Source organism: Channa argus, chromosome 3 (assembly GCF_033026475.1).
Source record: "Channa argus isolate prfri chromosome 3, Channa argus male v1.0, whole genome shotgun sequence".
In the NCBI taxonomy this organism is placed as follows: Eukaryota; Metazoa; Chordata; class Actinopteri; order Anabantiformes; family Channidae; genus Channa; species Channa argus.
The window spans coordinates 163,375-187,338 of record NC_090199.1 but is presented as its reverse complement, the minus strand read 5'-3'; the positions used below and the strand labels follow the sequence as shown (position 1 = coordinate 187,338).

Sequence of the window (23,964 nt, the reverse complement as noted above, 5' to 3'; positions counted from 1 at the left end):
GGCAGAGTTGCGGCCACCAGCGAGGAGAATCGATCCGGGTTGACAGACTCGAGGTTATGCCAGAATGTTACAAGCGTGGTGGGAGCTTGCGAAGGTCTAGGGATGAAGACTGTGAGGTGAATGAAGAAATGATCCGATACATGCACAGGAGTGAACAAGATGTTGTCTGTGGTGCAATTCTGGGTGAGGATGAGGTCGAGGTTGTTGCCAGCTTTGTGGGTCGTAGGAGTGGAGACCAGACTCAGGTCAAACATGTTTAGGAGAGCATCAGCTGCCTGTCAGCCGCCTGTGGTTTGTCCAGGTGGATGTTCAGGTCTCCTTTGACAATGAGAGGAGTGCCATCTTCCAGGAAGTGGGACAGCAACATGTCCAGTTCATCGCAGAAGTTCCCCAGCTGGCCCGTGGTCGATATATCACAATCATCTGGACTGCAATCGGTGCTGTGATCCTAACGGCATGATATTCCAGAGATGACAGATTGCTAAGTGGTGCTATCGAGGAAAATTTCCAGGTATCATTAATAAGAAGACCAGTCCCACCCCCCCCCGGCCTGATGAGCGAAGAGTGTGAGAGAATGAAAAATTGGCGGAGAGTGCAGTTATGGTAGTCATGTTCTGTGGCATAATCCATGTCTCTGTAAGTGCAAGGAGGTGAACAGCTGACTGTGTAGTAAAAGCTGGAATGAAGTCGACCTTGTTCACTGCAGACTGGCAGTTCCACAGGGCAAGAGAAAAAGAGGCTGGTAACAAAGTGGTCTGGGTGAGATTGTGTAGGTGAGAAACGTCGTCCTCTAATAGGACACCATGTCCTGCGTCTGTGGAGGAGAACAGGGATCTGCTGAAACCACATGGTATAATAAAGAAAAAGACTTTCTGGAGTAGAAAGGGTTAATGTGAAGCAAAGTAGGGAAACAGAGGAAGTAAAAGAAGTTAGAAATACACTATCTAATGTCCTCGTTCGGTGGACTCGCGCAGGTAGACTCGCGCAGGTAGACTCGCGCAGGTAGACTCGCTTGTCTTTACACCTTCGGTCTTCACACAAGGAGGGCTGATGCTCTAGCCCAACAGGTGCCTTATATATGGTCTTAATTAGCTACAGTCAAAACCGCCCCCTCGTTGAAACCAACCTAACTTGTATGCCTTTGTTAGGTCAAAGGTATGAATGCTCTGTGACTTTCTACCTACAGTTCTTAACTCTATTAAACACAAACAGATTGACAGACAGAAACTCAGCTACCTCTGAAACCAACAAACAAATTTCAAACAGTACTTACTTGTTGAGTATATCTCCTGTCCTAGTTTGGTGCTTCACTGTCTTCACTGTGTACTGTGGCTTGAATTCAGAGTTTGGGGACCGTCTCACAAACTTTCTGTGGCCCTTGGACCCAAAAAGAACAATTTTACTCTCATCAGTCCACAAAATGTTCCTCCATTTCTCTTTAGGCCAGTTGATGTGTTCTTTGACAAATTGTAACCTCTTCTGCACATGCCTTTTTTTTTACACAGAGGGACTTTACGGGGGATTCTTGAAAATAGATTAGCTTCACACAGACGTCTTCTAACTGTCACAGTACTTACAGGTAACTCCAGACTGTCTTTGATCATCCTGGAGCTGATCATTGGCTGAGCATTTGCCATTCTGGTTATTCTTCGATCCATTTTGATGGTTGTCTTCCGTTTTCTTCCACATCTCTCTGGTTTTGCTCTCCATTTTAAGCCATTGGAAATTTCAATTTTCAATTCAATTCAATTCAATTCAACTTTATTTATATAGCGCCAATTTACAACAAAGTCATCTCAAGGCACTTTACAGAATAAAGTCCAGACTACACAAGCATGTAGAAGCAACCCAACAAATCCCGCTTGAGCAAGCCCTAGGCAACAGTGGAGAGGAAAAACTCCCTTTAATGGGAGAAACCTCCAGCAGAACCAGGCTCAGGGTGGGTGGCCATCTGCCTTGACCGGTTGGGGTGAGTGGAAAGTGGAGAAAGAAAAGAAAAGAGCAACGAAAAGCAACAACAAAACAACAACAAAAAGCAACAACAAAACAACAAAAAAGCAACAACAAAGCATCGCACAGGTTGTAGGACATAGAATTAATGGTATGCAGTGGTGACAAGTAAATGTATAGAGAAAAGCTAGTTCAGGTTGAGTGAGCGGTTTTAACTATAAGCTTTATCAAAAAGGAAAGTTTTAAGCCTAGTCTTAAAAGTAGAGAGGGTGTCTGCTCCCCGAATTTGTAAAAATCATTTTAGCTGAACAGCCTATAATTTTTTGCACCTCTTTATAGGTTTTCCCCTCTCCAATCAACTTTTGAATCAAAGTACCCTGTTCTTCTGAACAATGTCTTGAACGACCCATTTTTCTTAGGCTTTCAAATGCATGTTCAACAAGTGCTGGCTTAATCCTTAAATAGGGGCCACCTGATTCACACCTGTTTTTTCACAAAATTGATGACCTCAGTGATTGAATGCCACACTGCTATTTTTTTTAACACATCCCTTTCAACTAATTGCCCAATTACACAGCCTTACGAGCGTGCATATCATGAATGCTGGGTCTTGTTTGTTTTCTGAGAATCTACTGCACCTACTGGTAACTTGTTTGCCACGTAGCAATAACAAATATACTAAGAACCTGGATTATTCTGGTCAGTCACATTGTACTGCTATTATTTTGAACAACCCCGTAATCTGTCTTGCTGCGACTAAGCTTCATTCCTCTGCTTTCCAGAGCAGACCTCCACCTCTCTAGATTTTCTTCCAACTATTCCCCGCGCTCACTACAAATCACAATGTTATCTGCAAACATCATAGTCCATGGAGATTCCTATCTAACCCCATCCATCAGCCTGTCCATCACCAGAGCAAACAAGAAGGGGCTCAGAGCCAATTCTTGATTCAGATCCACCTCCACCTTGAACTCCTCGGTCACATCTACAGCACACCTCACCACGGTCTTACAGCTCTCATATATGTCCTGCATCACTCTAATATACTTCTCTGCCACTCTTCATCGTCTTCAACGCCCTCCTCACTTCACTCTTCATAGTCCATGGAGATTACTATCTAACCCCATCCGTCAGCCTGTCCATCACCAGAGCAAACAAGAAGGGGCTCAGAGCCAATTCTTGATTCAGATCCACCTCCACCTTGAACTCCTCGGTCACATCTACAGCACACCTCACCACGGTCTTACAGCTCTCATATATGTCCTGCATCACTCTAATATACTTCTCTGCCACTCTTCATCGTCTTCAACGCCCTCCTCACTTCACTCTTACTAATCTTTGCTGCTTGCTGCTTTCAAATCAGTCACCTCTTCTACTCTTCGTTCTCTTTCATTTTCCTCGATCATCACGTCTTCGAAGTACTCCTTCCATCTTCCCATCACACTCATAGCCTACCTGTGGGGCATAACCACTAACAACACTGAATATCATGGCCTCAATTTCCACCTTCAGACTCACCAACCTTACTGGAAGTCTCTTCACCTCTAGAACATCCCTCACAGCTCCTCTTTCAGGATAACTCCTACTCCATTTCTCTTCCTATCTGACCCATGGTAAAACAACTTGAACCCTGCTCCTAACCATTGAGCCTTGGTACTTTTCCACCTGGTCTCCTGGACACACAGTACATCCATATTCCTTCTCTGCATCATGTCAACCAACTCTCTAGCCTTCCCTGTCAGACTCCCAACAGTCCCTACTGTCAGTCCTACATTCTTGGCTTTCCTCTTCTCTTTCTACCTGTTTCTACCTCCTCTCCTTCTTTAACAAACAGTAGCTCAGTTTCAACCAGCACCCCATAGGTCAACAGCACTGGTAGACATCGTTGTTGCGACTGATCTGATAACGAAGTCAGATTTGGTAAGGAAGTCATGATTCACATGTAGAATTTTGCATGTGTTTTATGTTGGATGCCCTTCCTGACAACCCTCTGCATTTTTCCAGACTTGGACTGGCACAAGAAGACACTGGCCTTTGCCCCCCTGTTTCAATAAAACAAAAACCTCCACATTGGCGGCTTGTGTTTTATTAAATGTGGCATTTTCTTCTTTGTTCTAGGATATCTGGTGGGGTGCAGCAATTTGCTTATCACTGCCATCAGTTTTCAGGTGTCTAATTACATTGATAAGTGCAGTGGAATAGTGGGACTGTTGGTCTATCAGAACATATTAAGAGATCAAATTATACATTTCATGGCGTTTTTGTATCACAATATTAAATTTTAATATATTTTCCCATCGCTTATTAGTGAATATAAAACAAGTGTGTGCAGTATATGTGTTGAAGTTAAATAATTCCCTGTGATAAAGAACAGAAAGTCACTGTGATTTTTCTTTATGACCACCATTCTCTCAGCTGTTTACAGTTTTTTTTCTTTTTGTTTTGACTGCACTAAACAAAGACAATTAATTTACTACCACAAACTTTTTTTACACTTCTTATAGTGAAAATGATAGTTTATGATAGTTTTATCATAAGGAAAATAATATTTTTATTGATAAATTTGTGTTATTCTTGAAAACCTAAATGTAATATAACAAAGCATCTTTGGACATAAACAGACGTTTTGTTTTTTCTATGTTTGACACAGTTGTTATGGTTCCAGTACCAGATCCACAACCCATTGCTTATTACCAACAGAAGCTCCAAACGCATCTTCAGGATACATTCATGTGTGCACAAGAAGGGCAGGCAGGAGATAAACAGCATGTGGATGACATTTATACAGAGTTGTATGTCACAGCCGGGGGGGACATACATATCAACACACAGCATGAAGTCAGACAGATTGAGATGGCAGGGAAACCAATAGATGCTGAGAAACCTATCAAACCCAGTGACATGTTCAAACACCCCTCTGGAAAATACAGACCCATTAGAACAGTATTGACCAATGGAATTGCAGGAATCGGAAAGACATTCTTTGTGCACAGGTTTGTGTTGGACTGGGCTAAAAATGGAACTAATCAAGATGTGGATCTCATTTTCCCTTTCACCTTCCGTCAGCTGAATCCTCTGAAGGGAGAAAAATTTAGTTTGGCAGAGCTCGTTCATGAATGTATTCAAGAAACTGCTGATATCAAAGAGGACGCTCTTAACTACATCTTTAAAACTGTACAGTCATCAGGAAACACTAACTATGACAAGAGCAAATTCAAGCTTCTGTTTGTGTTTGATGGACTGGATGAGAGTCGCCTTCATCTGGACCTTAAGTCTGATGACATTGGTTCTATTCCTGTAACAGAGTCCACTACAGTAGATATCTTGCTGAGGAAACTTATTAATGGCAAACTGCTACGCTCTGCTCGCCTCTGGATAACGACACGACCTGCAGCGGCCAGTCAGATCCCTCGAAAGTTTGTAGACAGCAGGACAGAGGTCAGAGGGTTCACGGACCCACAGAAGGAGGAGTACTTCAGGAAGAGGTTCAGAAATGAGGAGCAGGCCAGCAGAATCATCTCCCACATCAAGACATCACGAAGTCTCCACATCATGTGCCACATCCCTGTCTTCTGCTGGATCACTGCTACAGTTCTGGAGGATGTGTTGAAAACCAGAGAGGGAGGAGAGCTGCCCAAGACCCTGACTGAGATGTACACAGAGTTTCTGGTGTTTCAGATTGATCGGACAAAAGAGAAGTATGGCCCAGAGAAGTGCATTCAGTACATTAAATCGTTAGCAAAACTGGCTTTTCAGCAGCTGGAAAAAGGAAACTTGATCTTCTATGAGAAAGATCTGAAAGAGAGTGGCCTTGATGTTGGTGGAGCCTCAGTGTGTTCAGGAGTGTTCACAGAGATCTTTAAAGAAGAACGTGGGAGGAAGAAAGACAAGATGTTTAGCTTTGTGCATCTGAGCGTTCAGGAGTTTCTGGCTGCTGTTTATGTGAGGATGTCACTTATCAACAGAAAGAAAAACGTCATGCCTTTACCCCGACTGTCAGTACAAAACTTGCGACTGATTTTCAGTAGAACATCTTCAATTAAGATCCACAGGATTGCCATCAACATGGCATTACAAAGCACAAATGGTCACTTGGATTTGTTCCTCCGCTTCCTCCTGGGTCTTTCACTGCAGACTAATCAGGATGAACTAAATGAACTCATGAAAAACACAAAATGTAGCTCAGAGGCCAACAAGAGCACAATTCAGTACATCAAAAAGAAGCTCAGTGGGAATCTTACTCCAGAAACAAGCATTAACCTTATCCACTGTCTGAATGAACTGAATGATTATTCTCTAGTGGAGGAGATCCAACAGTACCTGAGTTCAGGAAGTCTCTCCACAGAAAAACTGTCTACTGCTCAGTGGTCAGCTCTGGTCTTAATCTTACTGTCATCAGAAAAAGATCTGGACGTGTTTGACCTGAAGAAATACTCTGCTTCAGAGGAGGCTCTTCTGAGGCTGCTGCCAGTGGTCAAAGCTTCCCACAAAGCTCTGTAGGTACACATAAATAAATAAATGCAGGAAAAAGCAATATGTGTGCTGAATATGATCTGATCTATAACAAAAGGAGTTATGTCTTAATTGAACATATATATTAAAGATACAAAGAGATGATGGAAAAACTAATGGCATCACTGGGCAATCTGCCTTTTGGAGTGGTCCAGTAAGAGCCCAAACCTCAATTTAACAGAGATGCTTCGTCTGGTGCTTCACACCAGACGTTCCAAAAATATGCCTGAGCTCATTTTGGATCATTGCTCTGAAGGAACAATGGCCATAGGCCATCCCAACCTCAGCTCTACCATCACCTGTAACTTCAAGTAACTTTAATATTATGGCAAACTGTGGGTGGCAATGTCTGCAATTACTTGTTATTTGTCTGGCACATATTCAGGTGTCAGTTTACATCTCACCTTTAGAATTTGCAGTGTCTGGTAACACAAAGGAAGGTGTCAGGATCTTGTCTATTTATTTGTGCAGATCAGCAGTTAATGATACAAGTCCAGTGTGAATTGTCTGGTTCAAAGAGATGTCTGGAAAACTTCTCGACGTACCCTTTTTCAGTGTCAGTGAGTGTCTGAGAACAGTAGGAAACTGGCTTTAGTTGTCCATTGTGGTTCTGCAGCAGTACAGCATTAAGGCCATAGCTTCTGGTGTCTACACTAACAGCAGATGGCTTTTTCACATAGAAGAACCACTGTCTATGTTACTAGCTGCTTTATTCTGTGAAAAGAAACTGTGGAGGCTTTCAGCACCATGTTGTCATATTTTAGTAGGTCATTCACAGGTGCAGTGATATTCAGATCAGTTGGGCATCAATTGGCCTACGTAATGAACAATTCATAGGACCTCTGAAAAGCTGTGTTTACCAAAAGAGGCACTTTTGAATTGAGTTTTAATAACACTAGTGGAGGCAGTGCACCTCAGGTTCCAGAGGTGGTGAGAACCCACTTTGGATGGCTGCTTCAGGGTTACACCTCACTGAGCAAACCTGCCTCATCTATCAACAAGTTGAAAAATCATGGCAGATGGATTTGCTTTTCTGGCAGAGCAAAAAAGGTAAACACAGCATCACCACAAGATGCAAAGTCCCAGCATGTGAAGATCAGTAGCATCCATCATGATGCTACTCCTCTTTTCCGTGTCCAAAAAATTCAGTTGTGTGCACCCAAAGAGGCTGTGACCCCTCACCTCAGAAGCATGCCCTTTAAAAGCAAGTTCTAGACCTCATTTAGCCTGGTGAGAAAGTTAGACAGTCCATCTCGAGGTGATAAACAACTGTCTATAGAGGAGAATGCAAAAGCTTTAGTGGACCAACTGCAGACTCTCTCCGTCCAGGGTGGCTTTGCTTTGTGTCACCTGGCACCATTCATTATGTCTCTGCAATAGGCATAGGAAGTCTGGCTCTTTTTAAAGATTCGTCTCCCTTAAAAGAGCCGGCTCTTACAGCTACGTAATGGCTCCCAAATGGTTATTAATTTAGTATCACTTGGAGCCTTATATTTCAGCCTAATATAGCAATTATTAATGTGTTATGGTAACAATCATGCAGTGTTTAACTAAAAGCCATATTTTTAAGCATTCTTTCGTTGCAAAAATAGTTACTGGAGTCGGCTCTTCTCGTTTACTACAAAGATTTGGCTCTTAGAGCCAGCTTTTGTTTGCATATGACACTTCATTACTCTGCAGAGTTAACATCCGACAGAACTGAGTAGTGGATTTCACATGGCCTTGGCCAGAACGAATCAGCCCTAGGACTTTAATGACACTGCCAAACTGACACCCTGTTTTATAAGGTCTGCAGTCTTGGTACAGTAAAGTCCACCATGCACTCCATGTATAACATATTAGCGAGTCACTACAACCTCTTTTGTTTCCAAATACTCTACACTACAAAAGCACAAGGTCTTGCTCCAACACCCGTGGGATAAAAAAAGAGATTGGAATGATTAAGCATTATCAGAAAATCTAATTCATGCTTTGGAATGAGTGGGAGGCCTCAGATGCAAAGTATCATCCTGCCAGCAAAAGAGGCACATGATTTAGCTATCAAGGTCCTCTCCTGTGGAACCAGCTCCCAGTTCAGATTTGGGAAGCAGACACGCTCTCTAGTTTTAAGTCTAGGCTTAGAACCTTCCTCTTTGATAAAGTTTATACTTAGTTAGAGTTATGCTGCTATAGGCTTAGACTGCTGGGGGACCTACCCCCCCCGATGCACTGAGCTCCTTTACTCCTCTTGACCCTCTCTCCTCTCCTCTCACCCCACAATTGTCAATACTGTATGACGTTAACTCTGTGTGTTTTCTACCGTCGTTGTCTTTGTCCCTCTCTGTCTTTCTCTCTGTCCCTGGCTTTTGAGCTGTGTGTTTTCCAGTGTGCAGCTAATGCTCCTACCAACCTGCCCGAGGTTTTGTTGTTGTTTTTTGGCCGCTCACCCTGAGTCTAGTTCTGCTGGAGGTTTCTTCAGTTATAGGGAGTTTTTCCTCTTCACTGTTGCCTAGGACTTGCTCGACGGGGAATTTTTGGATTCTCTCTATACATACTTTATAGTCTTGATTTTCTTCTGTAAAGTGCCTTGAGATGACTTTGTTGTGAATTAGTGCTATATAAATAAAGTTGAATTGAAAATTGAATTGAATTCTTTCTCACATATTCTTCTTACTACATTGTTGCTTTTTCTTTTTTTTTTATTATATGACAAGGATAGAATTGACCCAAAAATAGTTTGGTAAATCTAAAAGGTGCTCATCAGAGCAAATAACTTCATGAATAAAGGAACTATTCTGCATACATATGTCAAAAGATAAAAACAATTTCAGTAATAAACTGACTCTCTTTCAGATTAAGTGGCTGTAACCTCTCAGAGAGAAGCTGTGAAGCTCTGTCCTCAGTTCTCAGCTCACAGTCCTCCAATCTGAGAGAAATGGACCTGAGTAACAACAACCTGCAGGAATCAGGAATGAAGCGGCTGTCTACTGGATTAGAGTGTTCACACTGCAAACTGGAAACACTGAGGTTAGATTTGTCAACATGTACTGTAAATGATAAACCAGATGTATCACATTGGTATTTTTTTTCAAACTTTAAATACCTAAATATTTTCCGGAATATCCACTAAGTTACTTAAATATAATTGCCGTGCATACAGAAAGTATCCAGATCCCCTTCATTTTTCTCAATTTTGTTATGTTGCAGGTGTTTAATTCATTTTCTCATTAACCTACACTCGAACCATATAATGACAAAGTGAAAACTGAATTTTAGGAATGATTGTAAATTGATTAACTGAATTATACAGAGCCTTTACTCCTTTACCTTGTTAAAGCACTTTTGGCAGCAGTTACAGTCTTGAGTCTTTTTGGGTATGTCGCTCCAAACTTTGCACACCTGGATTGGGGCATTTTCTGCCATTCTTCTTTGCAAATCCACTCAACCCCAGTCAGGTTGGATGTCGACCGTCAGTGGCTAGCCATTTTCAGGTCTGTCCAAAGATGTTTAATAGGATTCAAGTCAGGACCCTGTCTGGGCCACTCTAGGACATTCTCAGACTTGTCCCTAAGCCGCTCCTGTGTTGTCTTGGCTGTGTGTTTAGGATTGTTGTCATATTGGAAGGTCAAATTTCAGGTCCTAAGTGGTGTGGAACAGGTTTTAATTGAGTCCCTGTTGCTGAAAAACACCCCCACAGCATGATGGCACCATCTTCACTGTAGGGATGGTATGGGGTAGGTGATAAGCTGTGCCTGGTTTCCTCCAGACTGGACTGAGGAGAGGATTCTGTCTAGCCACTCTGCCATAAAGCCCAGATCAGTGGAGGGCTTGAGGAATGGTTGTACTTTTGGAACTTTGTCCCATCTCTACACAGGATCTCTGGAACTCAGTCAGAGTGACCATCCAAATTTTTTTGTTGCCTTGTCCAGACCTGTGGCTTGCAATAATCCTGTCTCTGAGCTCTTCAAGCAGTTCCTTTGAACTAATGGCTTTTCGTCTGATACAGATTTTGTTCTGTCTTCATTGTCAGCTGTCACTCACGGTGTAGGAGCATCTCGACAATGATCAGGAGAAATGGGAGGCACCTGAGAAAAAATACAAAGGTTGTTGCAAAGGCCAATATTATACTTTTTTAAATAGTTTTTCCTTTTTTAAAAAAAATGTAAAAACATTTCTAATATTCTATTTTCACTTTGTCATTATAAGCTACTGCTGCAACATAACAAAGTTGTAAAAAGGGAGGTCACAAAGCTTTTCCAAACGCACTGAATGTTTTCACATACCACACAGTGTCTGTTTTTTAGATTATGTGGCTGTAACCTATCAGGAAGAAGCTGTGAAGCTCTGTACTCCGTTCTCAGCTCAAAGTCCTTGTGCCTTAGAGAACTGGACCTGAGTAACAATGAGCTGCAGGATTCAGTAGTGAAGCTACTGTCTGCTGGACTAGGCAGTTCAAACTGCAAACTGAAATCTCTCAGGTAAAAACTCCTCATTGTACAGTTTCAATTATTTTCAGTCTCTGTTTTCAACAACCAAAATATTTTGCATTAAATATAATTATCATTTTGCGTTGCATTTGTTTCAGTTTAACTAACTGTAACCTCTCCGAGATAAGCTGTGAAGCTCTGTCCTCGGTTCTCATCTCCCAGTCCTCTATTTTGAGAAAACTGGACTTGAGTAACAATAACCTGCAGGATTATGGAGTAAAGCTGCTGTCTCCTGGACTGGAAAAACCACACTGCAAACTGGAATCTCTCAGGTCAGTATTTCATGTGTCTTTTGAAAATATGATCTATTGTATTAGTTGTGTCAAGAAACTGTATCCCTGTAACCATCCAGATTATTAATAATGGTGTCATGCAAACACTGAAATTATGTGCACCAAAGCATGAGGTGTGTGCAGCATGGTTATTTTAGAGACTTGTGGAGAGATCTAAAAGAGAGATTTAAAAAAATACAAAACCTGCTCAAGGGGGCGTGCATTTGGAAATGAGATGTAGAGCTCTGTTTGATGGTGACATTATTTGGATAAAATAGATCTTGATAAGCCCCTGTCTAGGGGGTAGGAGTGCAACATACAAGAACAAATAATGCTGTTTCCTCCCTGGTACCCAAACTAAAACAAAATAATCTATTCCCTAAAGAAAGTCCTAATTAGCCCCTAAAAACCAAACAAATAAAAAACAAAAAGACATTCACTAATCATAGCTCCGTAATGTAAAAAACAAGGTCAAACAGTGGAAAGAAATTGCCAGTTAGTCCCTACAGCTTCAATACAATTTACAAAATATACAATTAACACACAAAACTACAAGGGCCAACAATCCAATAATCCAACTAACAACAGTCTGAAATTCATATCAATGTTCACATGGGTTTAGAGGCCGAGGACAATGTACAGGTGCTGCTGCCAGAGAAGCCGCTCTAGCTGGTCAGAACCACACATTTCAAATTTCAGGAAGTGCGTGATGGAACAATCAGCTCCCAGTACTTCCCCCCATCCAGCCAATCAGACAAGGAACAACTTAAATGACATACATTCAGGGCCGTAACACCCCACCTTTCTAAAAAGGAGATATTCCCCCTAAATTGTCTGATAACTAGGAACAAGTAGACACACATGACAAGACATCAGCAAAAACATTTTCTTTTCCTTTTTTGTAATGTATTTCCAGATTAAAATATGAACGTGCAATTAGTCTCTGGTTTGAGTTCTGCATCTGGACCAAGAAAACGAGGGAACTGTAATCAGTATATACATCAATGGGTAGTGAGCTTGAGCCAACACAAAGTGTTGGAGTGCAAGAAGCAATGAGAGGGTTTCCTTTTCAGTGTCTATGTATTTTAACTGGTGTTTATTGAATTTCCTAGAGAAATAAAAAATGGGATGGTTGATAACCTTCTCATTATCTTGCAGCAATACTGCACTAGCACCACTGGCTTTTGCATCCACTTCCACTTTACAGGGGCAGGCAAAATCACGTGCCACTAAAACAGGTGTGCTGCAGAGGGGAGCTTTGACAGACTGAAAAGCACTTGGACAAGCAGAAGACTAGACAAAGGGTTTGGTGAATCCTCTTTAATAGCCAGCCATGCCCAGAAACCGGGAGAGCTAACATCTGGTTTTAGGCACATGCCAATCTAAGATGGCTTGGATTTTTACAGTGAGTGTATGCACCTGTACTTGGCCCACCTCTTTCCCTAAGTAGGTCACCATGGCTCTAACAAAGTCACATTTGGGCAGATTTAAGGTGAGACAAGCTTCCTTTAATTTAATGTAATATAATGTGACCCGTATTTTTATAGCTCAACAACAATCAGGGATTGACCTAAGGACTTTACTAGAACATAAAATGCTAAAATATTAAAAAGAGAACAGTAAAATAGAATAATAAAAATAACAAGTCTTAGATTACTTATTTAGTATCAAATGCCTGATTGAACAAGGTTTAAGTTAATTTAACTTAACACATAACTTAAGTTATTTAAAAGTATGACGCTCAGATATAACATGAATATCGGAAGGTAAAGTATTCCACAGCTTATGGGCAATAACAGCAATAACTGTCACCCCAACGCTTTGACCTAGATCTGGGCAGTACTGAAGTGGATATGAAGCCAATAAAGAGAACATGACAAAGGGGTTATGTGGTCATGCTTACGTATATTAGTTCACTGTCAAAAAAACACCTAGGTTTCTGACCACCAAGATCAATATTACAGGGGTTTCCTTTGTCACTACATTGTAAAAACAAAACAAAACAAAACAAAACTTCAGACTTGCCAGAGTTTTGTGATGAGGCATATAACTGAATGTCATCTGTATACCAATGAAAAGAGAGATTGTGTTTGGTAATAATAGGCCCCAATAGTAGCATTACAAACCAAACAAGATAGGAGCCAAATTTGAGCCCTGGGGGACCTGGCAAGACAAGCTACCAATAGCAGATGATGCCTAAGACTTTAACCAATTAAGTGCTGTGCCACAGATCCCCACCAACTTATCAAGATGAGAGATAAGGATCTGTCTGATCAGTGTCAAATGCAAAATGAGTATAACAGTTTTTGAACAATTTGTGGCATCCAATGCCAGCAAAATGTCATTGAGCACCCTCACCAAAGCAGTTTCATTAATTGCACAAAATCTAAAAACAGACTTCTTCTTCTTTTCCTTTCGGCTGCTCCCTTTCAGGGGTCGCCACAGCGAATCATGTGCCTCCATCTAACTCTATCCTCTGCATCCTCTTCACTCACACCAACTAACTTCATGTCCTCCCTCACTACATCCATAAATCTCCTCTTTGGTCTTCCTCTAGACCTCCTGCCTGGCAGCTCCAACCTCAGCATCCTTCTACCGATATATTCACAGTTTCTCCTCTGAACATGTCCAAACCACCTCAATCTGGCCTCTCTGACTTTATCTCCAAAACATCTAACATGAGCTGTCCCTCTGATGTACTCATTCCTGATCCTGTCCATCCTCGTCACTCCCAAAGAGAACCTCAACATCTTAAGCTCTGCTACCTCCAGCTCTGCCTCCTGTCTTTTCTTCAGTGCAACTGTCTCTAAGCCGAACAACATTGCTGGTCTCACCACCGTCTTGAACACCTTTCCTTTCATTCTCGCTGATACTCTTTTATCACACAACACACCTGACACTTTTCTCCACCCGTTCCAACCTGCCTGCACTCGCCTCTTCACCTCTTTTCCACACTCACCATTGCTCTGAACCGTTGACCCTAAGTACTTAAAGTCCTGCACCTTCTTCACCTCTGCTCCCTGTAACCTCACCATTCCACCTGGGTCCCTCTCATTGACACACATGTATTCTGTCTTGCTGCGGCTAAGCTTCATTCCTCTGTTTTCCAGAGCAGACCTCCACCTCTCTAGATTTTCCTCCACCTGCTCCCTGCTCTCACTAGAAATAACAATGTCATCTGCAAACATCATAGTCCAGGGAGATTCTTGTCTAACCTCATCTGTCAGTCTGTCCATCACCAGAGCAAACAAGAAGGGGCTCAAAGCCGATCCTTGATGCAGACCCACCTCCACCTTGAACTCCTCTGTCACACCTACAGCACACCTCACCACTGTCTTACAGCTCTCATACATGTCCTGCACCACTCTAACATACTTCTCTGCCACTCCAGACGTCCTCATACAATACCACAGCTCCTCTCTCGGCACCCTGTCATACGCTTTTTCTAAATCTACGAAGACACAATGCAACTCCCTGTGACCCTCTCTGTACTTCTCCATCAGTGTCCTCAAAGCAAATACTGCATCTGTTGTACTCTTTCTAGGCATGAAACCATATTGCTGCTCACAAATGTTCACCTCTGCCCTTAGCCGAGCTTCCACTACTCTTTCCCACAACTTCATTGTGTGACTCATCAGCTTTATTCCTCTGTAGTTTCCACAGCTCTGCACATCTCTCTTGTTCTTAAAAATTGGTACCAGTACACTTTTCCTCCAGTCCTCTGGCATCCTCTCACTCTCCAAGATCTTGTTAAACAAACTAGTCAGAAACTCTACTACCACCTCTCCTAGACACTTCCATACCTCCACAGGTATGTCATCAGGACCAACTGCCTTTCCGCTCTTCATCCTCTTCAATGTCCTCCTCACTTCACTCTTACTAATCTTTGCTACTTCCTGCTCCACACCAGTAACCTCTTCTACTCTTCGTTCCCTTTCATTTTCCTCGTTCATCAACTCTTCAAAGTACTCCTTCCATCTTCCCATCACACTCCTGGCACCTGTCAATACATTTCCATCCTTATCTTTAATCACCCTAACCTGCTGCACATCCTTTCCATGTCTATCTCTTTGTCTGGCCAACCTGTACAAATCCACCTCTCCCTCTTTAGTGTCCAACCTAGCATACAAGTCCTCATATGCTCTTTGTTTGGCCTTTGCCACCTCTATCTTCACCTTACACTGTATCTCCCTGTACTCCTGTCTACTCTCTTCAGTCCTCTCAGTGTCCCACTTCTTCTTAGCTAACCTCTTTCTCTGTATACACTCCTGAACTTCCTCGTTCCACCACCAAGTCTCCTTGTCCGCTTTCCTCTTTCCAGATGACACACCGAGTACCCTCCTACCTGTCTCCCTGATCAAATTAGCTGTAGTAGTCCAGTCATCTGGGAGCACCTCCAAACCACCCAGAGTCTGTCTCAGCTCCTCCCTGAAAACTAAACGACATTCTTCCTTTTTCAACTTCCACCACTTCGTCCTCTGCTCTGCCTTAGTCCTCCTTATCTTCCTCACCACCAGCATCATTTTACACACCACCATCCTGTGTTGTCTGGCTACACTCTCCCCTACCAATGCTTTACAGTCACTGATCTCTTTCAGATTACAACATCTACACAAGATGTAGTCTACCTGAGTGCTTCTCCCTCCGCTCTTGTACGTCACCCTATGTTCCTGCCTCTTCTGAAAGAAAGTGTTTACTACAGCCATTTCCATCCTCTTTGCAAAGTCAACCACCATCTGACCTTCTGCGTTCCTGTCCTGAACACCAAACCTGCCCATAACAGTCTCATCACCTCTGTTCCCTTCACCTACATGCCCATTGAAATCTGCACCAATGACAACTCTCTCACCTCTGGGGATGCTCTGCATCACTTCATCTAACTCACTCCAGAATTTCTCCTTCTCTTCTAACTCACATCCTACCTGTGGGGCATAACCACTCACAACATTGAACATCACCCCTTCAACTTCCAGCTTCAGACTCATCAACCTGTCTGATACTCTTTTCACCTCTAAAACATTCCTCACAAAATCCTCTTTCAATATAACTCCTACTCCATTTCTCTTCCTATCTGACCCATGGTAAAACAACTTGAACCCTGCTCCTAAGCTTCTAGCCTTGCTACCTTTCCACCTGGTCTCCTGGACACACAGTATGTCCACCTTCCTTCTCTGCATCATGTCGATCAACTCCCTAGCCTTCCCTGTCATAGTACCAACATTCAAAGTCCCTACTGTCAGTCCTACATTCTTAGCTTTCCTCTTCTCTCTCTGCCTACGAACACACCTTCCTCCTCTTCTTCTTCGTCTTCGACCAACAGTAGTCCAATTTCCACCGGTACCCTGTAAGTCAACAGCACCGGTGGCGGTCGTTGTTAACCCGGGCCCCGACCGATCCGGTATGGAAGTCTTTGTCACGATTCGCATGTTTGATTTGGCATGTGTATTACGTCGGATGCCCTTCCTGCCACAACCCTCTGCATTTATCCAGACTTGGGACTGGCACAAGAAAACACTGGCTTGTGCCCCCTTGCGGTTGCATTAAAATCTAAAAACAGACTGAAATTTCTCATTACCATTAAAATATAAAAAACTTTGTAACTGATTAAAACTATTTTTGCTAAAAAAGGTAAATGTGAAACTGGTCCAAAATTAGATCAAAGCATGTTAAAAGCTAACCCTTGATCAAGGCACTCATTAAAAAATACAAGTAAATATAGGACCAACACTAGACTCCTTTCAGTAACCTGCTAGGAATAACATTTAAAGGGCTATTAGAAGGTTCAGAGATTTTACAACAGTTTAAATATTAAAAGAAACAGGAATAAAATGATCAAAGGACACTGATGAAGACATATTACAATCAATAAACCTTCTCACCCCGGTATCTTTTCCAACACAATGATTCAGCAATTCATTGCAACAATCCACAGAATCATTAACAGCAGTGAAGAAGGGCAGGATGAACAACAGTTGAGTGTTTTGAATAAAACTTCGGGAAATGTAATGTAATTATTAGTAACTCTTAATATAAACTCAGGGTTAGCTAGTTTCACAGCATCCTGATATTCCCTTAAGCATTCTCTCAGATTGTCGACGGAGACATGAACATTGTCGTTATTCTATTAACGTTCTGCCTGCTGAACATGCCTCTTTAGGAATGTTAAATAACACTGGGAAATAATGAGAGATAAAGGAATCGACCTTGCCCTTCATAACAGAGAGAGTCCCTTTAAAATGACTAAATCAATGGTTTGTCCATGTATATGAGTAGAAACAGACATGGATTGAATAACCTTGCAGAAATTGTTTTTTTAACATGTTCATGTGCTCAGAAACTGTCGGGGGTGACAAAGTGGACATTTCAGAAGCATGTGGGGTTATAGGAACTTGCAAATATCCTTTAACAAACTCAACGGAACCAACTCGGTCACACAGTCCTACATTTGGGGCAAAGGATACTAGTCTGCTTTTATTACTGCAGCTACTTTTTGAAAATCAGTACAGAAGATGGGAGTTTTGTCCGGCTTCTCACCAAGCTTCTTGCTGATGGTCTTGTAGCCCATTCCAGCCTTGTGGAGGTCTACAATTGTGTCCCTGACTTCCTTCGACAGCTCTTTGGTCTTGCCCCCAGTGGTGAGGTTTGAATGAAAGGTAGAGATTCTGTGGACAGGTGTCTTTAATACACATAATGAGTGTTTATCAGGAGCACCTTCTTAAATTGTCAGAACTAATCAGTGTCCCACATGTCCCACATTTGTATCATGTCTTTTTTGGAATTTTTGTTGGATATTCGGTCTCTATACTTTCAAATACAACTATGATAAAAATGATAGAGCCTTTATTTATTTGGAAGTGGGCAAGCTTACCAGCGGAGCGGAAGGAATAAACTGGGTTGGGTTTCCACAACCTCTTAGACATGGCAGGTGTATGCCCCTGTCTAGGGTGTAGGAGTACGACATACAAGAACAAATAAGGCTGTGCCTTCCACAGGTCCCAAACCAAAGTCCAGATTCCAAAATTGCAATGAAGTAGGATGAACTGAAGCCAAAACAACAAACATTTTATCAGAGGACGGGAGAAGGCATGATAGTAGACTTTGTGGAGTAGCGCAACCTGAAGTGCCTCCAGCTTATCATGTCCAAAACTAAGTAAAGGGCTACAGCTACAGTTACCTGGGAGTTACAAGCTGGACTGCTCCAGCCACTTGGAGGCAGTGTACAGGAAGGGTCAAAGCAGACTGTACTTTCTGAGATGGTTAAAATCTTTCAGTACTTGCAGACCTCTACTTTTATCAGGTTGTGGTGGCCAGTGCGCTGTTCTTTGGTGTGGTGTCCTGGCAGGAGGGGGCTTGCTCTGTGGACAGAAACAGACTAATCAAAAACTGATAAAGGGAGAAAGCTCCACCATTGAGGCTGAGTTGAACTACATTCAGCAGGTAGCTGAGGTGAGGATGCTCAGGAAATGTACCTGCATTAGAGTAATGATTCTCACCCACTGCATGGCCTGGAGGTGTTTGCCAGAGCAATGTCAGCCACAGACTTACACCACCACAATGCAAGACTGAATGCAGCAGGAAGTCCTTCCCACAAGTGGCCCTTAGCCTTTTTAATACACAGTAAAAACTGCATATTGCATATGTTAAATTAGATTTTTTTGCAAATAGTTACCTTTTGGTTTTTTTTTTTTTTGTTTTGTTTTTTTGCTATTTTGTAGCTATTTTATTATTCTTATCTTTTTGTTTGTTCTATTGTGCTGCTGTAACTTAGTTGTTTCCTGCAAAGGATCAATATTTGTTATTCTTCGTTATTCTTCTATTATATTCTTCTATTTACCAAAGAAAGTGCTAACTAACACTAAGAAATAAACAAACAAAAGGACATTTAATAACCCTAACTCCCTATAATGTGAAACAAGAGAAAACTGAGAGAAAATGGCAGAATGATAGAATGGAGTTAGAGTGTGATTCTTTGTGATTACCTAGTTTACCTACCATAGACAGACCTCTGCTGATGTGCTTGTCCAGTAGCTTCTTTTCTCCACACTGATGTGTTAATTTAATTCAAAGCTCAACTCTAGGTCAGATGCCAACAGTCTGTGATAATTTAATCTACCACCTCTTAGTTTCCCCATCATAACATTAGTTTTAACTATGTTATAGTCTATAGTCTTTCCTCAATCTTGGCTGCTGAGATCATGTGTGAAGCTACAACAGCTGGCTCAACAACTTGGCATGAAATCTAGTTGGCACAATAAGAATACACCATTTATATCTCCAACATTATATATACACATTACACACATTACATGAAAGTTCAACTTACATGAGACGTCTCAAAGCACACTACTCCTCTTTGTTCATCTTTGAGCTGACCACTTCCAGGAGCTAGCGACTATCCCTGTTAGCTGATTGTCTGCTAAATGATTAATTGTAATTCTAATTCCTCCTTTCTACACCAACCTTGCCCTTTGTATTAAATCTCTGCAAAGGGCTTAATTGTGAGATGTTTTGGTATTTGTCTGCAGACTATCAGGTTGTCTGATCACAGAGAACGGCTGTGCTTCTCTGGCCTCAGCCCTGAGCTCCAACCCCTCCCATTTAAGTGAATTGGACCTGAGCTACAATCATCCAGGAGACTCTGGAGTGAAGCTGTTTTCTGCTAGACTGGAGGATCCACAGTGTAGACTAGACACTCTCAGGTATGGGCAGCCAACAACACTGTTTGTCAATCTTGTGATTGTTGTGCTGATCACTAGGTTAACATAACATAATCGAATAGAATAGAATATATTAGAATATATATGGTACAGTAGCTGCTTCACAAATCGAATAAATAACAAATCAAGAACATTGGCTATTAACCCAGGCAAATTAAACAATTTGAATAGAAACAGGAATTTGCCTTTTTGGAACTAAAGAGTAAAAGTTTAAACTCCAAGTGTAACCACAGCGACATCCCATATATTATTATGCTCTCCCGCACCGCCTAATAAAACAAAAAACTATGATCCACTGACTAATGCCAAAAACCCTGGGACTGCTTCTTTATTTATTGTTAATAGACAGAAATGGTTGGTTGAAGATGTTTGGGCTGTCAATTCTAAAGTGAAAATAAAGCATTCATAAAACTTTTTTAACATCATAACTAACTATTTGCTTTTTGGTCTGTCATTTGACAGCTCATAATTTTTGATTAAACTGTTGATTTCTTCCAGTTAGCTCAGAGTCACTCTGTGCTTCCAGCAGCACTTACTGTGCTGGTTACTTCATGGCAGGTTAATTGTGAAGGATAATTTTAAATATCTTGTAGTACGAGTGGATCGTGAACAGGATACATGGTTCTGAAGTGGTGATAATACTTCTACAATTGGCTGGTGCTCTTATATGTTATGGTTTAAGAACTACAGTATCCAAACTTAATGTTAGACAATTTCATACTTTTCAGAGCTTTTTATTAATAAAAGGGTCATTTAAAACCATTTAAAAGCTTTGAAGGACCCACAGCCAATATTCTATCAGATGAAAATATTTTGTAAGTTTGGTGAATCATTTCAGACACATTTCTACAATATGACTGGTTTAATCACAGCCACACAACATGAAGGTGGATCTGAGTGATGACTGATGATGATGATGATTATGAACTTCTGAATGTTCGTTGTGACTTTGTTTCTTCCTCCAGGGTCGATCCTAGTGGAGAGCGGTTCCTGAAACCTGGTCTGAGGAAGTGTAAGTATTCACCATCTGTTGGGTCCACAGGGACATGTAGGATCCGTCTGGCAGGATGTCAGGTGGCAGTGGAGATCTGCAGTGCCTCCTGTGAGAGGCCTCCCTTCTCTGAACCAGATTTATTTTGCTCTTTACACAGCATATGCTCTGCACAGCCCTTCAAGTAGTTGTTGTTACTAAACTAAAAGAAATAAGAAACTTATCAAAGAGAAATCATTGCTCCTCCGTGATTGGTCAGTTTCTTTTACAAGTGAGTGTCTTGGCACTGCTGCAGCTACTGTTCCATGAATCTGTGTCAACTCTTTAGAGTAAGATAAGTGTTGGAGCTTATTTCTATTCCAAATGTCACATTTAGGATACACATTTCCCAATAAGACACTTTTTAAATTAATGAGGCACGAGTGGTTTGACTGAAGCAATCAGAGCAAGCAGAAATAGTGTTAGTCCCTCTGCATCCCTGAAAAAGCGTGCCAAAACAGACACTTGAGAGCTACCATGCAGACACCGCATCATACACTCTTAAACACTATCTGGTCTCTGAAGTCAGGATTAAATGCTTCTGGTTCAGAACCGACCATCCAACTTTTTAGAGGTAAATGTGAGAAAATGCTTGTGCTGTGGATCTTTGGCTGTAGTGAAGGTCTGGCTGTATATGTAACTTACTGAAACTTCTGTGTGTTCCTACAGTAGGTGGTGTGTTTAATGGTGTTTAAATAGGCAACTTTTGGGATTCAGACCTGGGACACTGGGGCAATGTGTTCGGTGCTTTAAACATTTGGCTGTCAGGCCACTCCATGTCTTTCTACTTTTCCTAGAGAGCATGAGTTTACCATACTTCCTGTCCAGTCAGAGGGAGCTTGAGAAAATCTATGAGGAAGACTGGGACAAGCTGCCCAAGCCCAAACCCATGAACTTCACTGCCAAAAGAACTGAAATCAGACCCTGAATAGTTCTGTAGTAATGACAACAACAACAACAACAACAACAACAACAACAACAACAATAATAATAATAATAATAATAATGACTTGTGTTTTTAATTATTTTGTAAATTGGAAAAAGATGGGCAGGTTGATAGGTAGGCAAAAGAACAATATGTTTTCCTCTTGTAAAAAAGATTTGGATTGAGTATGTGAAGTATCTGAAGTGTCTTGTTTCAGGTGTGATCAATGACAAACTGCCGCTGTGTCTCCTTGTCTCCTTCAGATTTTTGCGAACTCATAGTCGACACAAACACAGTGAACAACGAGCTCAGATTGTCTGACAACAACAGGACAGTGACACGTGTGGAGGGCGAGCAGCTGTATCCTGATCATCCAGACAGATTCGATGTCATTCCTCAGCTGCTGTGCAGTAATGGTCTGACTGGTCGTTGTTACTGGGAGGTCGAGTGGAGTGGAGGGGTTGAAATATCAGTGAGTTACAGAGGAATCAGCAGGAGAGGAGCTGTTGAAGACTGTAGGTTTGGAATGAACAATCAGTCGTGGAGTCTGATCTGCTCTGATGTCAGTTACACTGTGTGTCACAATAATCGACAAACATCAATCTCCTCCACCTGTTCTGTCTCTAACAGAGTAGCAGTGTATGTAGACTGTCCTGATGGCTCTCTGTCCTTCTACAGAGTCTCCTCTGACAAACTGATCCAGCTCCACACCTTCAACACCACATTCACTGAACCTCTCTATGCTGGTTTTAGAGTCTGGTCTGGTTCCTTGTTGTCTCTGTGTCCTCTCTAGTGGGACACATTAATTCCAGAGTGTGTGTGATGCTTTTTGTTGATTTCATCATTTACATCAAAGTGGACCCTTATCAGATAGGAAAAATGACCACAATAGGGACTTTTTCTTTCTTTATTATTCTCAGTAGACTAATTTCTGTGTCCAGACACTGCCCGTGAGAGTTGTATCAGCTCTGCTAAACAGCTCATTTCTGAAGGGGAAATAAATTAACATCTGGGGAAAAAATCTGAAGATCGTGATGATCTGGGAGTGAATGACTCTTACAAAGGTTTTAAATGGATTGGGGCACAGATGAAAACAATTGGATTGATGAGGTGTGTGAAGTGGCCAAAATGACGATAGGCAGGAAGTGGAACTGAGGGACTACAGAACTTGTGGCTTGTGAAACAGGTATAGGTGGGAAACAAGCAGGAAGAGTATGTATGAAGATTAGCTGAGAAGTGTGTGTGGTTGTCTGTGTGTGTGTTTGTGTGTGTGTGTGTGTGTGTGTGTGTGTGTGTGTGTGTGTGTGTGTGTGTGTGTGTGTGTGTGTGTGTGTGTATGTGTGTGTGTGTGTGTGTGTGTGTGTGTGTGTGATTTTATGCCTGGACCCAATTTCACAACCACAAGACCACATCCAGGCCAGAACTCTAACATGAGCTAATGACACGGAAACCAGAAATAATCATGACTAATTAACATTGAGTCTAAATAGAGATGTGAGTGGATTTCAGGTGACAAAGTCAATAAGTGTCACTCTGATGAATGATGGAAACACGTTGCCTTGTTGCCTTCTCTGCACAGGAGAGCACAGTATTGTTACATAGATCTAATCATGTTCAAATAAAACCAGGCTACTTTAAAATAACCACAAATCTCTTCAAACATCATGTGATTGTTAGAACTCCTTATTCTGTGTGTTTTATTGTCTGCAGTTTTACAGCAGTTCACATTGTGTTCTTGAGATACGATACTGTGCTAATGGCAACATGATGTAACAACAATCAAAGGTAGAATTAACATAGAGATGAATTGGATTGATGAGATCATGAACAGCATCAACAAATAATAATAATTAAATATTATTATGGCCACAATCTTTTTAAGATAAAATAAAATATATCAAAAATGTGTCACAGACCCACTCACTACAAGAAGAGGCTCAAACCCAAAAGTTTCTGTTGCTATGCACATGACACCCAGCTCTGTATATCTATGTAACCAGATAAGACAAATTAATTTATCAAACTTCAAGCACGTCTAAAAGATATAAAGGGCTGGTTGTCCTATAATCTCCTACTTGTAATACTTGTTATT

At 41.6% G+C, this 23,964-nt stretch overlaps 1 protein-coding gene across 2 annotated transcripts in view; it reads left to right on the top strand.

Annotated features, from left to right (window-relative positions):
* The window catches only part of LOC137123356 (NACHT, LRR and PYD domains-containing protein 3-like), a 28,203-nt gene extending 4,959 nt beyond the window's left edge, over nucleotides 1–23,244 (top strand). Inside the window, exons 3-9 of one of the 2 annotated variants that reach the window (XM_067496951.1) lie at nucleotides 4,601–6,446; nucleotides 9,295–9,468; nucleotides 10,746–10,919; nucleotides 11,027–11,200; nucleotides 19,726–19,899; nucleotides 20,883–20,929; nucleotides 22,136–23,244. In XM_067496951.1, the coding sequence (XP_067353052.1) occupies nucleotides 4,601–6,446; nucleotides 9,295–9,468; nucleotides 10,746–10,919; nucleotides 11,027–11,200; nucleotides 19,726–19,899; nucleotides 20,883–20,929; nucleotides 22,136–22,665 (3,119 nt within the window). In that variant the 3' untranslated portion in view covers nucleotides 22,666–23,244. The remainder of the gene's footprint in view (nucleotides 1–4,600; nucleotides 6,447–9,294; nucleotides 9,469–10,745; nucleotides 10,920–11,026; nucleotides 11,201–19,725; nucleotides 19,900–20,882; nucleotides 20,930–22,135) is intronic. The other variant, XM_067496952.1, reaches the window with a different exon arrangement.
* The last annotated feature ends 720 nt before the right edge of the window (nucleotides 23,245–23,964 follow it).